The sequence below is a fragment of the Rhinoderma darwinii genome, chromosome 5 (genome assembly GCF_050947455.1).
Source record: "Rhinoderma darwinii isolate aRhiDar2 chromosome 5, aRhiDar2.hap1, whole genome shotgun sequence".
Taxonomy (NCBI): domain Eukaryota; kingdom Metazoa; phylum Chordata; class Amphibia; order Anura; family Rhinodermatidae; genus Rhinoderma; species Rhinoderma darwinii.
Window position 1 is genome coordinate 299,258,459 of NC_134691.1, and position 15,338 is coordinate 299,273,796.

General features: G+C 42.5%; 1 protein-coding gene across 1 annotated transcript in view; it reads left to right on the forward strand.

Annotated features, from left to right (window-relative positions):
• The window catches only part of LOC142652004 (sodium channel protein type 5 subunit alpha-like), a 358,710-nt gene that overhangs the window by 209,016 nt on the left and 134,356 nt on the right, over positions 1–15,338 (forward strand). Inside the window, exon 13 of the mRNA XM_075827343.1 lies at positions 13,081–13,216. Coding sequence (XP_075683458.1) covers positions 13,081–13,216 — 136 coding nt within the window. The remainder of the gene's footprint in view (positions 1–13,080; positions 13,217–15,338) is intronic.

The following is a 15,338-nucleotide window of genomic DNA, read 5'->3' on the forward strand; positions in this document are numbered from 1 at the left end:
CCTACTGTCTTTCTTATGATGGGAGAAAGGTAGAATGTATAAAACAAGTACATGTTAAAGAGGCTCTGTCACCACATTATAAGTGCCCTATATTGTACATGATGTGATCGGCGCTGTAATGTAGATTACAGCAGTGTTTTTTATTTAGAAAAACGATCATTTTTGACGGAGTTATGACCTATATTAGCTTTATGCTAATGAGTTTCTCAATGGACAACTGGGCGTGTTTTACTATATAACCAAGTGGGCGTTGTGGAGAGAAGTGTATGACGCTGACCAATCAGTGACCAATCAGCATCATACACTTCTCTCCATTCATTTACACTGCAGATAGCGATATAGCTATATCACTATGTGCAGCCACATACACACACTATAACGTTACTGCAGTGTCCTGACAATAAATATACATTACGTCCAGCCAGGACGTCATGTGTATTCATTCTCCTGACCACTTCTGTAGCGTCTCTGTGAGCTACAGCACTGCACAGCGAGATCTCGCTGTGAATGACAGTTTACAGCGTAATCTCGCGAGACTACGCCTACTATGCTGTAACTCACAGAGGCGCTACAAAAGTGGTCAGAAGAATGAATACACATCACGTCCTGGCTGGAGGTAATGTATATTCATTGTCAGGACACTGCAGTAATGTTAGTGTTTGTGTATGTGGCTGCACATAGTGATATAGCTATATCGCTATGTGCTGTATAAATGAATGGAGAGAAGTGTATGACGCTGATTGGTCACTGATTGGTCAGCGTCATACACTCCTTTGTACAACTCCCACTTGGTCATAAAGTAAAACACGCCCAGTTGTCCATTGAGAAACTCATTAGTATAAAGCGAATATAGGTCATAACTCAGTTAAAAATGTTAATTTTTCTAAATAAAAAACACTTTTTGCTAAATATAAAATTTGTTTTGTGTCGCCATATTCCGAGAGCCAAGAACTGATGTTTTATTTTTATTATGTATTTAATCAATTGCTATAAATGAATTATTTGTATATGTTTTCTCTGGCACCATATTTGTTATAGTACCTACTTTTTGACATTAGTCTACCAAGTGCTTATAAATTGAGAAGTAGGGTCAGGGAACTCAGCGCAAAGTCTAGCAGCTCATTTATAAGCCACCTTGTACCAGTTTTTATTTTTTTATATATAAATCATAAACGACAAAATGTGTATATATACTGCATATATATATATGTGTGTTTGTGTGTATATATATATATATATGTGTGTGTGTGTGTATGTATGTATGTATATATATATATATATATATATATATATACACACGCACACATATATATATATATATATATATATACATACACACAGAAATATATATATATACACACACACATATATATGTGTGTATATATATATATATATATATATATATATATATATACATATACATATATATGTGTGTATATATATTTCTGTGTATATATTTATATATATATATATATATATATATATATATATATATATATATATATACTCTTCACCTATCCATATTTTTGTTTTACCTGCACTGTTTTCAAACCAAAAACCCAAATATTTTCGGGCCTTAGCTTATCAGCAGATGCCGCAAGGAGCTTTCACTGCTACTGAAGAGCCGGAATTACTTTTTTAAAACATCCCATCAACAATTCTGGACACGAGGATGAGGAAAATGTATGAGTTTGTTTGTAAAAGATTTTGTATATTTTTCCATACAAGGTCATTGTCAGATATTTCCTCTAACTTGACCCTTCACTCATTCTAAGATAGAAGAAATGTCATGTTCAATGGTCAGTCAGGTCTTATAATAGCACTGTTGGTGAGCTTTATGGCCCATGTACCCGGGTTCATCTCATCATGCCGCTCATGCTGTGCATTAGTGATTTATCAATAATATTGATCACAGTGAACATATGAAGCCATAAAGTAGCTGTAATGGTCACTGGACCGTACCTTTGACCTCCATTATACAGCATGCTATATGTATATGCTATGTCTGCTTAAGGCTACTATTTACTTTTATTATCCTTGAATTATTCATTATATGTCATTAAATATCCACTGGGTGACTAAACAAGTGATATATTTTATCTAAGTAGTATGGCAGAAAACAGAAGAGTTTGGTCCCCTTAGCAAAATTTTTAATTGAGACCCCTCCTCGTGCCTTGAAACAATTCAGCCTTTACTTGATTTCCGAGTTTCCTATGTCTATAGAAAGGGGGAACCCTGCATAAGTGCACACAGGCTTTGTGGAATAGGGACAGGACCAATCAGGGCAGGGACCATCCTATACTTGGAGCCCTGTATTTTTTGATCTGTCTGTATACATGGACATTATATGTAAATAGATAGAGGTTCCGTCAAGGTATAAAAGCTTGAATATGGAGTGTGGAGAGTGCAGTCTCATCTCACAGCAACTTGTGCTACTGATAGAATATTCTTAACCTCAAGTCACCTTGTAGACAGTCCGTCCCCCCCCCCCCCCGCCATTTGTCTGAGCGCTTTCTCATGGCTATATCTTTCAGTCATAATGTCAATTATCTATTGCCTAGATTGCTGCTATTCTGGGTAATATTAGAAGCAAAATGATAAACAAACAAATTAAAGATTGCAGATGGTATTGTTATTAGTCATATTTTTAGCTCTAATGCTTCGTCATCTCTTTCCCTGACTAATGCGACTATATTATTAAAGATGATAGAAGCTTATTGAGTCTACGATAGGCAGAAACAATTAGGGTTGTTTAGGTACATTCAGGGGCGTAACTAGGAAAGACTGGGCCCCATAGCAAACTTTTGACGGGGCCCCCCCTCCCCGGGCCCCCCCTCCCCTGGGTGTCACACAACCCCCCCTTGTAGATAACGCCATACAGCCCCCCTGTAGATAACACCATACAGCCCCCCTGTAGATAACGCCATACAGCCCCCCTGTAGATAACGCCATGCAGCCCCCCCTGTAGATAACGCCATACAGACCCCTTTGTAAATAACGCCATACAGCCCCCTCTGTAGGTATCGCTATACAGCCCCCCCCTGTAGATAGCGCCATACAGCCCCCCCTGTAGGAACCGCCATGCAGCCCCCCCTGTAGGTAACGCCATACAGCCCCCCTGTAGGTAACGCTATACAGCCCCCCCTGTAGGTAACGCCATACAAGCCCCCTGTAGGTAACACCATACAGCCCCCCCTGTAGGTAATGCCATGCAGCCCCAACCCCCCAAAAAAATCCAACCTATAATGTGTCCTACAAAAGACATGTATCCCCTCTCCACAGGATAGGGGATACATGTGTGATTGCTGGCACTGATAAGGAGAACGGGGGACCGAAAGTCCCCCGAAGTTCTCCATGACTAACCTCTGACTTCCGGAGTCTGCGCAGCTCAATAAAAATGAAAGGAGCGCTGGTCACGCATTTCTACGGAGCTGCCAACACAGACCCCGGAAGTCCGAGGTTTCTCATGGAGAACTTCAGGGGACTTTCGGTCCCCCGTTCTCCCTATCGCTGCCAGCAATCACACATGTATCCCCTATCCTGTGGATAGGGGATACATGTCTCATGTAGGAACAAACCCTTTAATGGCAAAGCGGGTAGGTACCTCCCTGCTCTGCCGTAGTTTTCAGTGGCGTCGCGCTGTAGCAGCCATAGCGGCAGCTAGCGGAGCCTCCGGCCATGGTGGGGGCCCGTGCCGGCGGGCGACACGGGCCCCCTCATGCCGCGGGCCCCGTAGCAGCCGCTACGGCTGCTATAGCGGTAGTAACGCGACTGGGTACATTTGGTGCAACCAACTGTGATGATACACTAGATCAGGAGTAGGCAACCGTCTTTGTATGGTGAGCCGATAAAAATAAATAAATCAAAGATGAAGCACTCCGAGTGCCATGTAAACATGAAAGTCATTGATTTCAGTGTGACCCTTGTCCCTGGTGCATACCAGGCTACTGAACACCAGCTGGGGGGGGGGGGGGTGCACATAGGAGAGACTGCGGTTACTGAACACCAGCTACGGGGCACTGCACACAGGAGAGAATGCGGCTATTGATCACCAGCTGTGGGGGGGGGTGCACATGGGTGAGACTGTGGCTACTGAACACCAGCTACGGGGCACTGCACACAGGAGAGACTGCGGCTATTGAACACCAGCTGAGCGGGTGCACATGGGAGAGACTGCAGCTACTGAACACTAGCAAGGGGAACTGCACACAGGAGAGACCGCGGCTATTGAACACCAGCCGGGGGGGGGGGGTGCACATGGGAGAGATTGCGGCTACTGAACACTAGCTAGGGGAACTGCACACAGGAGAGACCGCAGTTACTGAACTCTTTCCTTGCGGCGCTAATCACCAGGAGAGAGCAGTGCTTCATTATTCGCTTGGCTGACGCTGAATACAAGAACAGAGAGCAGTGCTGCATTATGTGCTTGCAAAGTGTTTAGCTCCTAGTGGTCAGCGCCACCAGTGGCGGATTAAGTGTACCATGGGCCCTGGGCTGTTGATACAACTTGGGCCCCCCTCACACAGAGTTCACAGCAGCACAGAATCTGCACGCTCCTCTCCTGAAATACTCTGTGCTGCTGTGAACTCTGCTCTTACCATTACGTGGTGACTTGCCAATCATGTGAAGGTGTTATTGAGGACAGGAGTGGAGGAGAGGTAACAGACTGAGCTACGTAATGGTAAGAGCAGAGTTTACAGCAGCACTGAATCTGCACGCTCATCTCCTGAAATACTCTGTGCTGCCTTAAACTCTGTGGACAGGTCAGGATCCTGTTTTTTTTAAATGCTGCACTGTAGCGCAGACTTATATAATGGATCGAGCGGGTTCCCCAGCAGCATTTAAAAGAAACAGGATCCTGACCTGTCCACAGAGTTTAAGGCAGCACAGAGTATTTCAGGAGAGGAGCCTGTGATTGGCTGCAGAGGCCTTCACGTGGGATGAAGCGTCATTCCTGGAGGCTGGCCTTCTGACGTCATCCTGACGTGCGTGACCGCCACTACAGCCTGTGATTGGCTGCAGCGGCGACATGGATGAAACGTCATCGCTGGAGGCCGGACAGGAGGAATGTAAGTATGAACGTATTTTTATTTTTTTTTAATTACATTAAAATAGTATTTTCCGTGCGCCGAGCATGTACTGTCAAGGTTGTTGAAAGAGTTAGTGCAGCCCATTAACTCTATCAGCACCCTGGACAGTACCATGCTCGGCGCACAGAAATTACAGGTTCGGTCCGAATCAAACTTTTTCGTGAAATTCGGCGAACTAGCCGAACCGAACTTTTCATAAGTTCGCTCATCTCTAGTCATAATGATGGCGGCTGCGCGAAAATCTCGCAGCCGCGCATCATACACTGATGACACATGGAGCCGTTAAGTGCCTTTTGCGCACGGAAAACGCCGCAGTTTTTGCGTGAGCAAAACGCACACGCTCGTGTAAATGAGGCCTAAAGGGTAAGTCAATTTTTAACAAACTTCTAACATGTCATAGTGACATGTCAGAACTTTTGATGGGTGGGGGTCCGGGTGCGGAGACTAAGCGGCAGAAGCGCTCATTTGAGCAAAGAGCCACTTCATTTCTGTTTGGCTTTTTCCGGAAAGCCAAAGTAGCGGTGTACGGGCTCATTGACTTTCTATGAGCCCGTACATAAGCTGCTCAGCTTTCCGGAAACAGAAACCAAGTGGCTCAGCGCTCACACGAGTGCTTCCGACGCTTAGTTTTAGTGATCAGAGGGAGTCGGCGTCATTCATTTTTATGAGACTTACGGATGGTGGATATGTCATAAATTTTTCTTATGGGAAAACTGAGGGCTGTATGTGGGGATTATATTGCAAGGGGAGGTGAGTTTGTCTGACTTCTGGGGGCTCTATAGGGAGGTCTGAGTGTCTGATTCTGACATCTCTGTGTGGGGGGGGGGGGGTAGCCCCCCCCATAGAGCCCGTCGCTCAGACCCCCCTATACAGCCCCCAGAAGTCAGACAATTTGACTTACCCTTGTAATATATTAGTAACTAGTGAGGGCTCTATGGGAAGGGGGGATTATACTGAATGGGGGAGGGGGGGTTCTAACCATCTAAGTGACTCCAGAGGACTCCATGAAGGGGGGAATAACCCCCCATCCCATCCCCCATAGAGCTCTCAGTATTTCAGTATTTATTATACAGCAGGGAGGATTGAGCGTGTAACTCACTGCAGAGGACTCTATGGAGGGAAATTATTGTCCCCCCATAGAGTCCTCTGCAGTGAGTTACACCGCTCAAACCCCCCCTGCTGTATAATAAATACTGAAATCCTGAGAGCTCTATGGGGGATGGGATGGGGGGTTATTCCCCCCTTCATGGAGTCCTCTGGAGTCACTTAGATGTAAATTAAGATGGAGACGAACATGAACACTAACCTCCTCGTTGCTCGACCACCGCCCTTCTCCTCACTGGCGGTACGTGAAGCGTCAGAGGGGCGTGTTCTACCACGACTAGCAGACGCACGTCTGCTAGTCCTATCCAGCAATTGATATCCATCCCCCTCCTCCTCATCAGCACTGCACTGCCCTCTGTTGCAGTCCGCCCGCCCCTCCCTCTCAACGGCCATTAGCGGCGCTTCTTGTGAACGGCCATTAGTGAGTCCGACCGCGATTTAAAATGATGTGCGTTTCGGGTTGCGATGGGCCCCCTAAAAGCTTGGGCCCCGGGCGGCCGCCCGAAACGCCCATATTATAATCCGCCACTGAGCGCCACCATGTGCATAATGAAGCGCCGCTCTCTCTCCCAGTGTTCAGTGCCGCATAGCACACAACTCCGTCAGACACTGGGAGAGGGAAGTGTGCCAGCAGACCATGCCCCACGTCCTGGCTGTGGCACCGATGCCACAGGTTGCTGACCCTTGTACTAGATAATTGTTGTGGACAGTGCGGCTGATTCTATGACGTATACACACATTAGAGTGCAAGTATTCATAAAAAAAATAGAAAAGAGAGAAAAGGCGGTAGAGTCTATAATAACCAAATTTCTATATTCCAACTTGCACTACAACAATAATAGTTATGCATTGAAGGGATGCTCCATATTTAATAATCATTAGTTATGTAGTCATCAAATCTAAAATCCAGCATATTGATGTATATAACCATTTTTTATATTTTTGAAAAAAATATTCAGTTTGGTTTAACTTTATAAAAACAACCAAATAACTACTTTTGGTATGTGCAGGCTATCTATTGTTGACAATTTTTTTATTGGAATCATAGAACAGTGCCAGCCACAATGCCTACATACAGTGTCAGAAAATGTGCCTTTGCTAACCAATGCCACTCATAGCCCCCTAAACATCCAACCATAGCGTCCGGACAATGGTGCTATCAACAAATGCTGCATATAATGCCCCTCATAATACCCCAATACAGTGCCAGGCATAATACCCACCATACCCTGCACGTTACAGTGACACCCTGAACAGTCTTAGCCTTATATAGTACAAGCCACCACAGCCTCTTTCTCCACAAAAAAGAGGGCTAGAGGATACTTGCTTCTTTTGCATTCTATTGTATTTTTCCCTTCACATGTAACCTCCTTTTTCTGTGCCAACTATATAAGGAGAGCACCTAATGCGTTCTGACAGCTGAATGCGCCATTTATAAGTCTACTATGTACATACGTGTCAGTGTTAAAACTCCATTAATGTATATTTTATGAGTAAAATTATTTACGTACTTTATTATTTTAAGCACTTATTCCCAGTTGGATCCAGAATACATTACAAATGATACATTAGCATTTCACCTGTCCATATGATACCTGGAATGTGTGCATCTCTATGCAAGGCGAAGAACAGGTTTATTCTATATGACAAAATGTGTTGTTTGCCTCAGTTTTTACACATTCTTAAATAATTATTCTTCAGAAAACAGTTCTCCGAACCCAAGAAAGAAAGATTCTTAGCAGTTGGGAATTTTATGACTTTTCTCACCTCTGGTAGTTGTGAGAATAGTAACCCAGCCTTCTGTTCGCTGCTTTATATTATTTGTCTGTTGGGATCACTGTTTTCCTTTTTCCTTTTTTCAATCATTTGATTATTTCTTATTTTTCTCTTGTTTCCTGTCTTGTTTAGTACTTTATAATTTTGTATGGATATAAAGGAAAAGTACATGTCATGTAAAGTGGTGACATGTCAGAAGTTTTGATCGGTGGGGGTCTGAGACCCCCATCGATCGCTAAAACGAAGAGGCAGAAACGCTTGGGTGACCGCTGGGATTACTGACAGGCAGTTCAGAAACATATCTGATCTAGGAATATAAGACAAAATGGGCAGCACTCCAGCAGATTCAAGTAAAGTGGAATTTTACTTCATGCAAAGGTGGGACGTTTCGGTTCAATTCGAAACTTTCTCAAGCAGAGTTTCTGGGAACGTCCAGAAACTTCCAGAAACATATGTGTGAATGCTGTTAGCAGCTCCTTGTATAAGGGCTCATCCACACGACCGTATTACCGATTTGCACAATCTCCAAGTTATATGTAGATGCAATACAGCACCTATAAAAGTAAAGGGCCTCACCATACTCCCACATGTCTGTGATTTCATTTTTACACCAGAATACTGTAATAGGAGCGATTTGCATATGCTGGTGCATAGTCCTGTCTCCTTGCCTGTAGTGAGAAATAAATAAGCAGATGAACAACAAATGTATGTATGTTATGTATCAGTCTCCAGCTGTGTTGCCTCTTTGTGGAGTGATTAGTGCAGCAGCCCTACTGTAAGGCAGTATATGACATACTGCACTATAACCGCTTATGCCCCCTACTGGACGCTTTGATAAATCTGAAATATTATTTTTTAATCTAAATTAAAAAGAAATGCCTTTATTTTCATATCACAATTTGACAGTTTTAAAAAGATCAGCATTCTAGACATTATATTTGCATAATAGATGAACTCAAATACATTTATCATATAAGCAAACTCATTGCCGAAAAAAGAGTTAACTGTATAGAGGTGAAGAGTTCTTCAGATTTCTAAGAAGAATGATTAGAAACAGTTGAAACTGCTTCAATAAACTAAGCAAACATCATATTAGAATATTTATATTCTCAAAATATAACTTTTTAACCGTATACAAAGACGAAATTTGCTGTCAATATTTATCATAAATTTCTAGAAGCCATTTGAATGTAATACAAATGTTAAATACTTTTGTGTCAAAAAAGACAAAAGTATAATAGGTATGATACCTTTATTGGCTAACCATAAAAGTTCTATATGCAGCATTCAGAGCACACAGGCTCCTTCTTCAGGCAGGTTAACAAATGAATGACTTAGAAAAAAGCACAACATTTAGATGTTACACAAAGACAATTAGTACATGAGGTGATACATCATTAAGATAAGCCGGGGCAATAAAACTGAGGTTATAGGGGTGATGACTTAGGAGTTAAGGCATCTGGAGTCAGTCTGATGGGGGACGTGACGTGTGTCCATGTAGTGGCTCATAAATCCAGGTGTTAGATTGAGGCCTTGTGTCAATGACTGGAATTTTATCATCATCTTGAATTCCCAAATTTTTCTTTCTCTGTTGTTTTTAAAATGACCTTTCAGAATGTAATACAAGAAGCCTGGATATACATTTAATCCTTTGCATGTCTTTTTAAATCTAGTCTTGTGTGTTTGTTTAGGAAGGTGGGAGCTCATTACATACACGAGTGCTGGTCTATCCGGCATATGTTCCCTACTGGCTTAGAATAGCAGTTATTTCCCTCCTACTATGAGGAATGTTTAAACAAAACAAATGCATAATGCAAGTTTCTCTGTCTCTCCGACACCTGCATTGCTATAGTTTGGAGCTTGCGTTGAAAGCTTCAGATACAAAATTAACAACCTGTGCCATCATTATCACCATCATCATCATCATCATCATCATAATTACTAGAATTATTATTATGTTACTAGCCTTTTTACCTGTTTCGTTAGAATATATTGCTTAAAATTGGATTTATGTTTGAGTTTATTACATTTTTAAGTAACCACATGGACCTTCACTTTAAAGACTATGAACATATACAATGAAAATTATCAGCTTTGAAGAATAAAAGAAACCAGTTGCATATAGCATCCAATTGGGTGGCTGCTTTCCTTTCCCAACATGTTTTATAGAAATGACAGCTGTAATCTGATTGGTTGCTTGAGACAACACAATTAGGCTAGGGCTGCATTGCGACTTTGGTCGTGTCACAGGTCGCGCTGCCAAAGATCGCTGTGTGCCCCTGCGTGCATCACACGTAATGAAAGTCAATGTGGCTGCTTGCGACCCGGCCGACGTCGCTGTGTAGCCCTAGCTTTATTGTTGCAGTATCTCCACTAGTTTTTATTAAATGCTCCCCATAATGTCAGAAGTGGCGTTACTCAAAAGCTTTACACATAAACAGTAGTTCCGCCAAAATAGCCAGAACTGCTGCAATGAGTGACTCCCCCTCTGGCATGACCACGTATTACATGTTTATGCATTCCTTTGGTTGGCCCCATGTAATACTACATTTCTCCCGAAGCGACTACTGCTTTGGAGATGGCTTTGTTCAGAAAGGACAACCCCCTCTAAGGGTTTTTCAGACTTTCAGATTGCAAAGATCGCAGTCCGATATTAGTCGTCATTACCGCATAATACCGTATTGATTATAAGTTCCCGAAGGTCCCTCCTGACAGATAATCATTTTGCATTTGCTATGTTTGGTAAATACTTATGAGGGAAATTATTAAATGTTCCACGCCAGGCGTAGGAAAGTCGCAAATGTGTCAGTTTTCTAAAAAAGTGACTTCACTAATTTACTTTCGTTTTGGCCAGAGATTGGTGGAAATAGTAGCGCAAATCTAAGCTAGTATATACAGTTAGGTCCAAATTTATTTGGACAGTGACACAAGTTTTGGCATTTTAGCTGTTTACCAAAACATATTGAATATACAGTTATATAATCAATATGCGCCTAAAGTACAGAATCTCTTCTTTATTTTGAGGGTATTCACATCCTAATTTGAGGAACGGTTTAGGAATTACAGCTCTTTAATATGTAGCTGCCTCTTTTTAAAGGGACCAAATATAATTGGACAATTACCTCAAAAGCTATTTAATGTGCTGCATGGGCTATTCCCTCATTAATCCATCATCAATTAAGCAGGTAAAAGGTCTGGAGTTGGTTCCAGGTGTAGCATTTGCATTTGGAAGCTGTTACTGTGAACCCACAACATGAGGTCAAAGAAGTTCTCAATGCAATTGAAACAGACCATCGTTAGGCTGAAAAAAAAAATTAAGAAATCCATCAGAGAGATAGCACAAATGTTAGGAGTGGCCAAATCAACAGTTTGGTACATTCTTGAAAAAAAAGAGTGCCCTCGTGATCTCGTGAACTCCAAAAGGCCTGGACGTCCACGGAAGACAACAGTGGTGGATGATCGCAGAATCCTTTCCATGGTGAAGAAAAACCCCTTCACAACATCTACCCAAGTGAAGAACACTCTCCTGGAAGTAGGTGTATCAGTATCTAAGTCTACCATAAAGAGAAGACTTCATGAGAGCAAATACAGAGGGTTCACCACAAGGTGCAAACCATTAATCAGCCTCAAAAATAGAAAGGCCAGATTAGACTTTGCCAAACAACATCTAAAGAAGCCATCCCAGTTCTGGAACAGCATTCTTTGGACAGATGAAACTAAGACCAACCTGTATCAGAATGATGGGAGGAAGAAAGTATGGAGAAGGCCTGGAAAAGCTCATGATCCAAAGCACACCACATCCTCTATAAAACATGGTGGAGGCAGTGTGATGGCATGGGCCTGCATGGCTGCTAAAGGCACTGGGTCACTAGTGTTTATTGATGATGTGACTGATGACAGAAGCAGCCGGATGAATTCTGAAGTGTTCAGGGATATACTTTCTGCTCAGATTCAACCAAATGTTACAAGATTGATTGGATGTCACTACACAATACAGATGGACAATGACCCAAAACATACTGCGAAAGCAGCCCAGAAGTTTTTTAAGGTTAAGAAGTGGAATATTCTGCAATGGCCAAGTCAATCACTGGATCACAACCCGATCGAGCATGCATTTCATTGCTTAAGACAAAACTTAAGGCAGAAAACCCCACAAACAAGCAACAACGGAAGACAGCTGCAGTAAAGACCGGGCAAAGCATCACAAAGGAGGAAACCCAGCGTTTGGTGATGTCCATGGGTTCCAGACTTCAATACACCTGTATTAAAAAAAACAATTTTATTTATGGTAATGTAAATTTGTCCAATTACTTTTGAGCCCCTGAAATGAGGAGGTTGTGTAGAAAAATGGTTGCAATTCCTAAATGTTTCACAGGATATTCTTGTTCAACCCCTTGAATTAAACCTGAAAATCTACACTTCTGTAGCTGGGGTAGATTTGACTTTCTGACGCATGCACGGACAGAGGCGCACTCTCAATAAATTAGATGCATCTTACTCCATTGCTCTTTAGATTAAGATTGGCGCATGAAACGCCAGTCTTAATAAATTCACCCCTGTGTCTCAATCCCATTAACAGTTCATTGGATACATAATGAAAAGATGAAAATAATCATATGGTTACATTTTTGTGTAAACAAAACACTTGATGATGTGGCCTGCATCCTATTCTAGTAGTCTCTCCAAATGCTTGTGTTACTAGTGGTCTCGTCTTGTTATCTGATTCCTAGAAATATTAAGCCTGTTATCCCCTGAATTCTATATCACAATTGAAAGCTCTCTATGCCCGTCTGAGTGCACTGATAACATAATGGATGTTTTGGAATTTTTTGTTCAGTTCTAAGAAATCGTAGCATATTTGATGGCAGGGATGAGAAACGTATAATATGTTTTATATTATGTGCACAGAAACTTTTGTTATATAATTGTAATTGGAATAATTACATAGCATTAACCAAAGCCAGTAGACAAACCTATGACTTAAAATGATCAATCCTGAAATAACATTTAATGCAGATAAAAATACAATGTAAACATGTACATAATATCAAATACTTTGTCATTGTTGTTTGTAGAGCAGTCAATATATAAATCCTTTTTTATTTAGCAGATGTCTCCTTCAGACCTTGAAATGAGTAAGATGCAGCTGCTGATGCCTCATCGACTCTCCGTAGAATACATGGACGTGCCATTTCAGAGACAGCGGGCAGTGAGTGCAGTCAGTGTCCTCACCAATGCCATGGAAGGTAAACATCTGTAAAATTAGGTTACTAAACGTATAGGGTAATTTTAAAGACCACTAAATTTATCTTCAAGCAGAACTACAGTATACAATAACTGTGATAAGAAGTGTATATAAATTGCAATTGTAATAGACTTATAACATGTAAAGATCAAATACAAGGAGTCCACAGTACACTTATTCGAAATAAAATACAAACTATACTTGCAGCCTTGTTGCATCACCGAGTTACTTTTGTTGTAGTGGTAGAAAAATTAGGTTTTTTTTTTTTTGCTGCACTGCTGTTTGCAAATGAAAATACTGACCAGAGAGGTTAGTATGTTGCTTTATAACATTTATTTAGATGCCAAGAATTAGTTCTACGCGTTTCGGACTGGTCCCTTTTTCAGGAAATGAAAAACACTTTAACATAAGCAACCAGTGCAAGGTAGCTGCTGCCAAGGCAAAAAAAATCATGGAATGTATCAAAAGAGGCAAAGATGCACATAAAGTTTTGTCTCTATACAAATCACTACTCCTACCACACATGGAATATTGTGTACAATTTTGGGCACCTGTGCATAAGAAGTACATGACTGAACTAGAGAAGGTGCAAAGGAGGGCGACCCAGGTGATTAAGGGAATTGGTGAATTGCAATACCAACACAGATGATCAAATTTAGGGTTATTCAGTTTAGAAAAAAAAACGGCTAATGGGTGATCTAATTACAATGTTTAAATATATGAATTGACAGTACACAGATCTTTCTAATGATCTTTTTAGACCTATGCCTGTAACCATCATAAGGGGGCATTTTTTATATCTAAAGGAAAGAAGGTTCCATCATAATCATAGACGGATTTTTTACTGTAAGGGCAGTGAGACTTTGGAATTCTCTGCCGCAGGATGTTGTGATGGCTTGTTCACTGAGCAAGTTTGGCCTGGACACCTTTCTTGAAAAATATAATATTACAAGTTATGAGTCCTAGATTCTGGAGATTGATCTAGCGATCTATTGTGATTGCCATATTTGGAATCGGGGAGGCCATTTTTATCCGCCTCATAGGGGTTTTTGCCCTTATCTGAATCAACACTGTAGAATTATAGGTTGAACTTCATGGACCTGTGTCTTTTTTTCAACCTTCTAACCTTAGTATACAGGTTAAAATCACAAAGAAACGCGGGTTCAGGGCCGGCTCCAGGTTTATGTGGGCTCTTGGGCGACACAGACTTAGTAGTCCCCTTTGCGGGGAAACTCACGGCGGCAGTTAAATGGCAGAAAATGTCACCCATATAGATGTTAGGCCCTGTTTATGCCCCCATGTAGAAGTTAGGCCCCCAGTTTGCACCCCCATAAATGTAGTGCCCTCTGTAGATAGTGCCACGCAGCCCCCTCCTCCCAGGCAGTGCCACACAGTCTCCCTTCCTGGTAGTGCCACACAGCCCCTCCCAGGTAGTGCCACACAGCCCCTTCTCCCAGGTAGTGCCACACAGCCCCCTCCTCCCAGGTAGTGCCACACAGCCCCCCTCCATGGTAGTGCCACACAGCCCCCCAACCTGTAGCTAGTGCCATTGGGGTTTCCTCTAGGAGTGGAATCCTCAGCCAGAGCATTGCCGATGCTCTGGCTGGGGATTCTGCTTCAGGAGAAGCCCCTGACATCACTGTCCATATATGGACAGTGTTGTCAGAGTCAACCTCAGAGTCAGAGTCCCGGGCAGAGCACTACTAGCACTCTGCCTGGGACTCCTGCTCTGCTCCTGACATCACTGTCCATATATGGATAGTGATGTCCGAAGCAGAGCTGAAGTCTCGAGCAGAGCGCTAGTAAAGGCTCTGCTCAGGTACTCCGGCTCTGGCGAAGAGGGGCGTAGCTGAAGGCCCATAGGACCTGGTGCAAGAATTCATATTGGGTCCCCTACCACTCCCTAACACCACCAGACCCTTGTGCACGCCTATGCCCAGCAGCCTTGCCCAACAGACCCCATGAATGCCCCCACAGTATAATGCCCCCATAGCTGCCCCACAGTATAATGCCACCACACTGTATAATGCCCCCCATAGCTGCCCCCACACAGTATAATTCCCCTCATAGCTGACCACCACAGTATAATGCTCCCCATAGCTGCCCCATACAGTATAATGCCC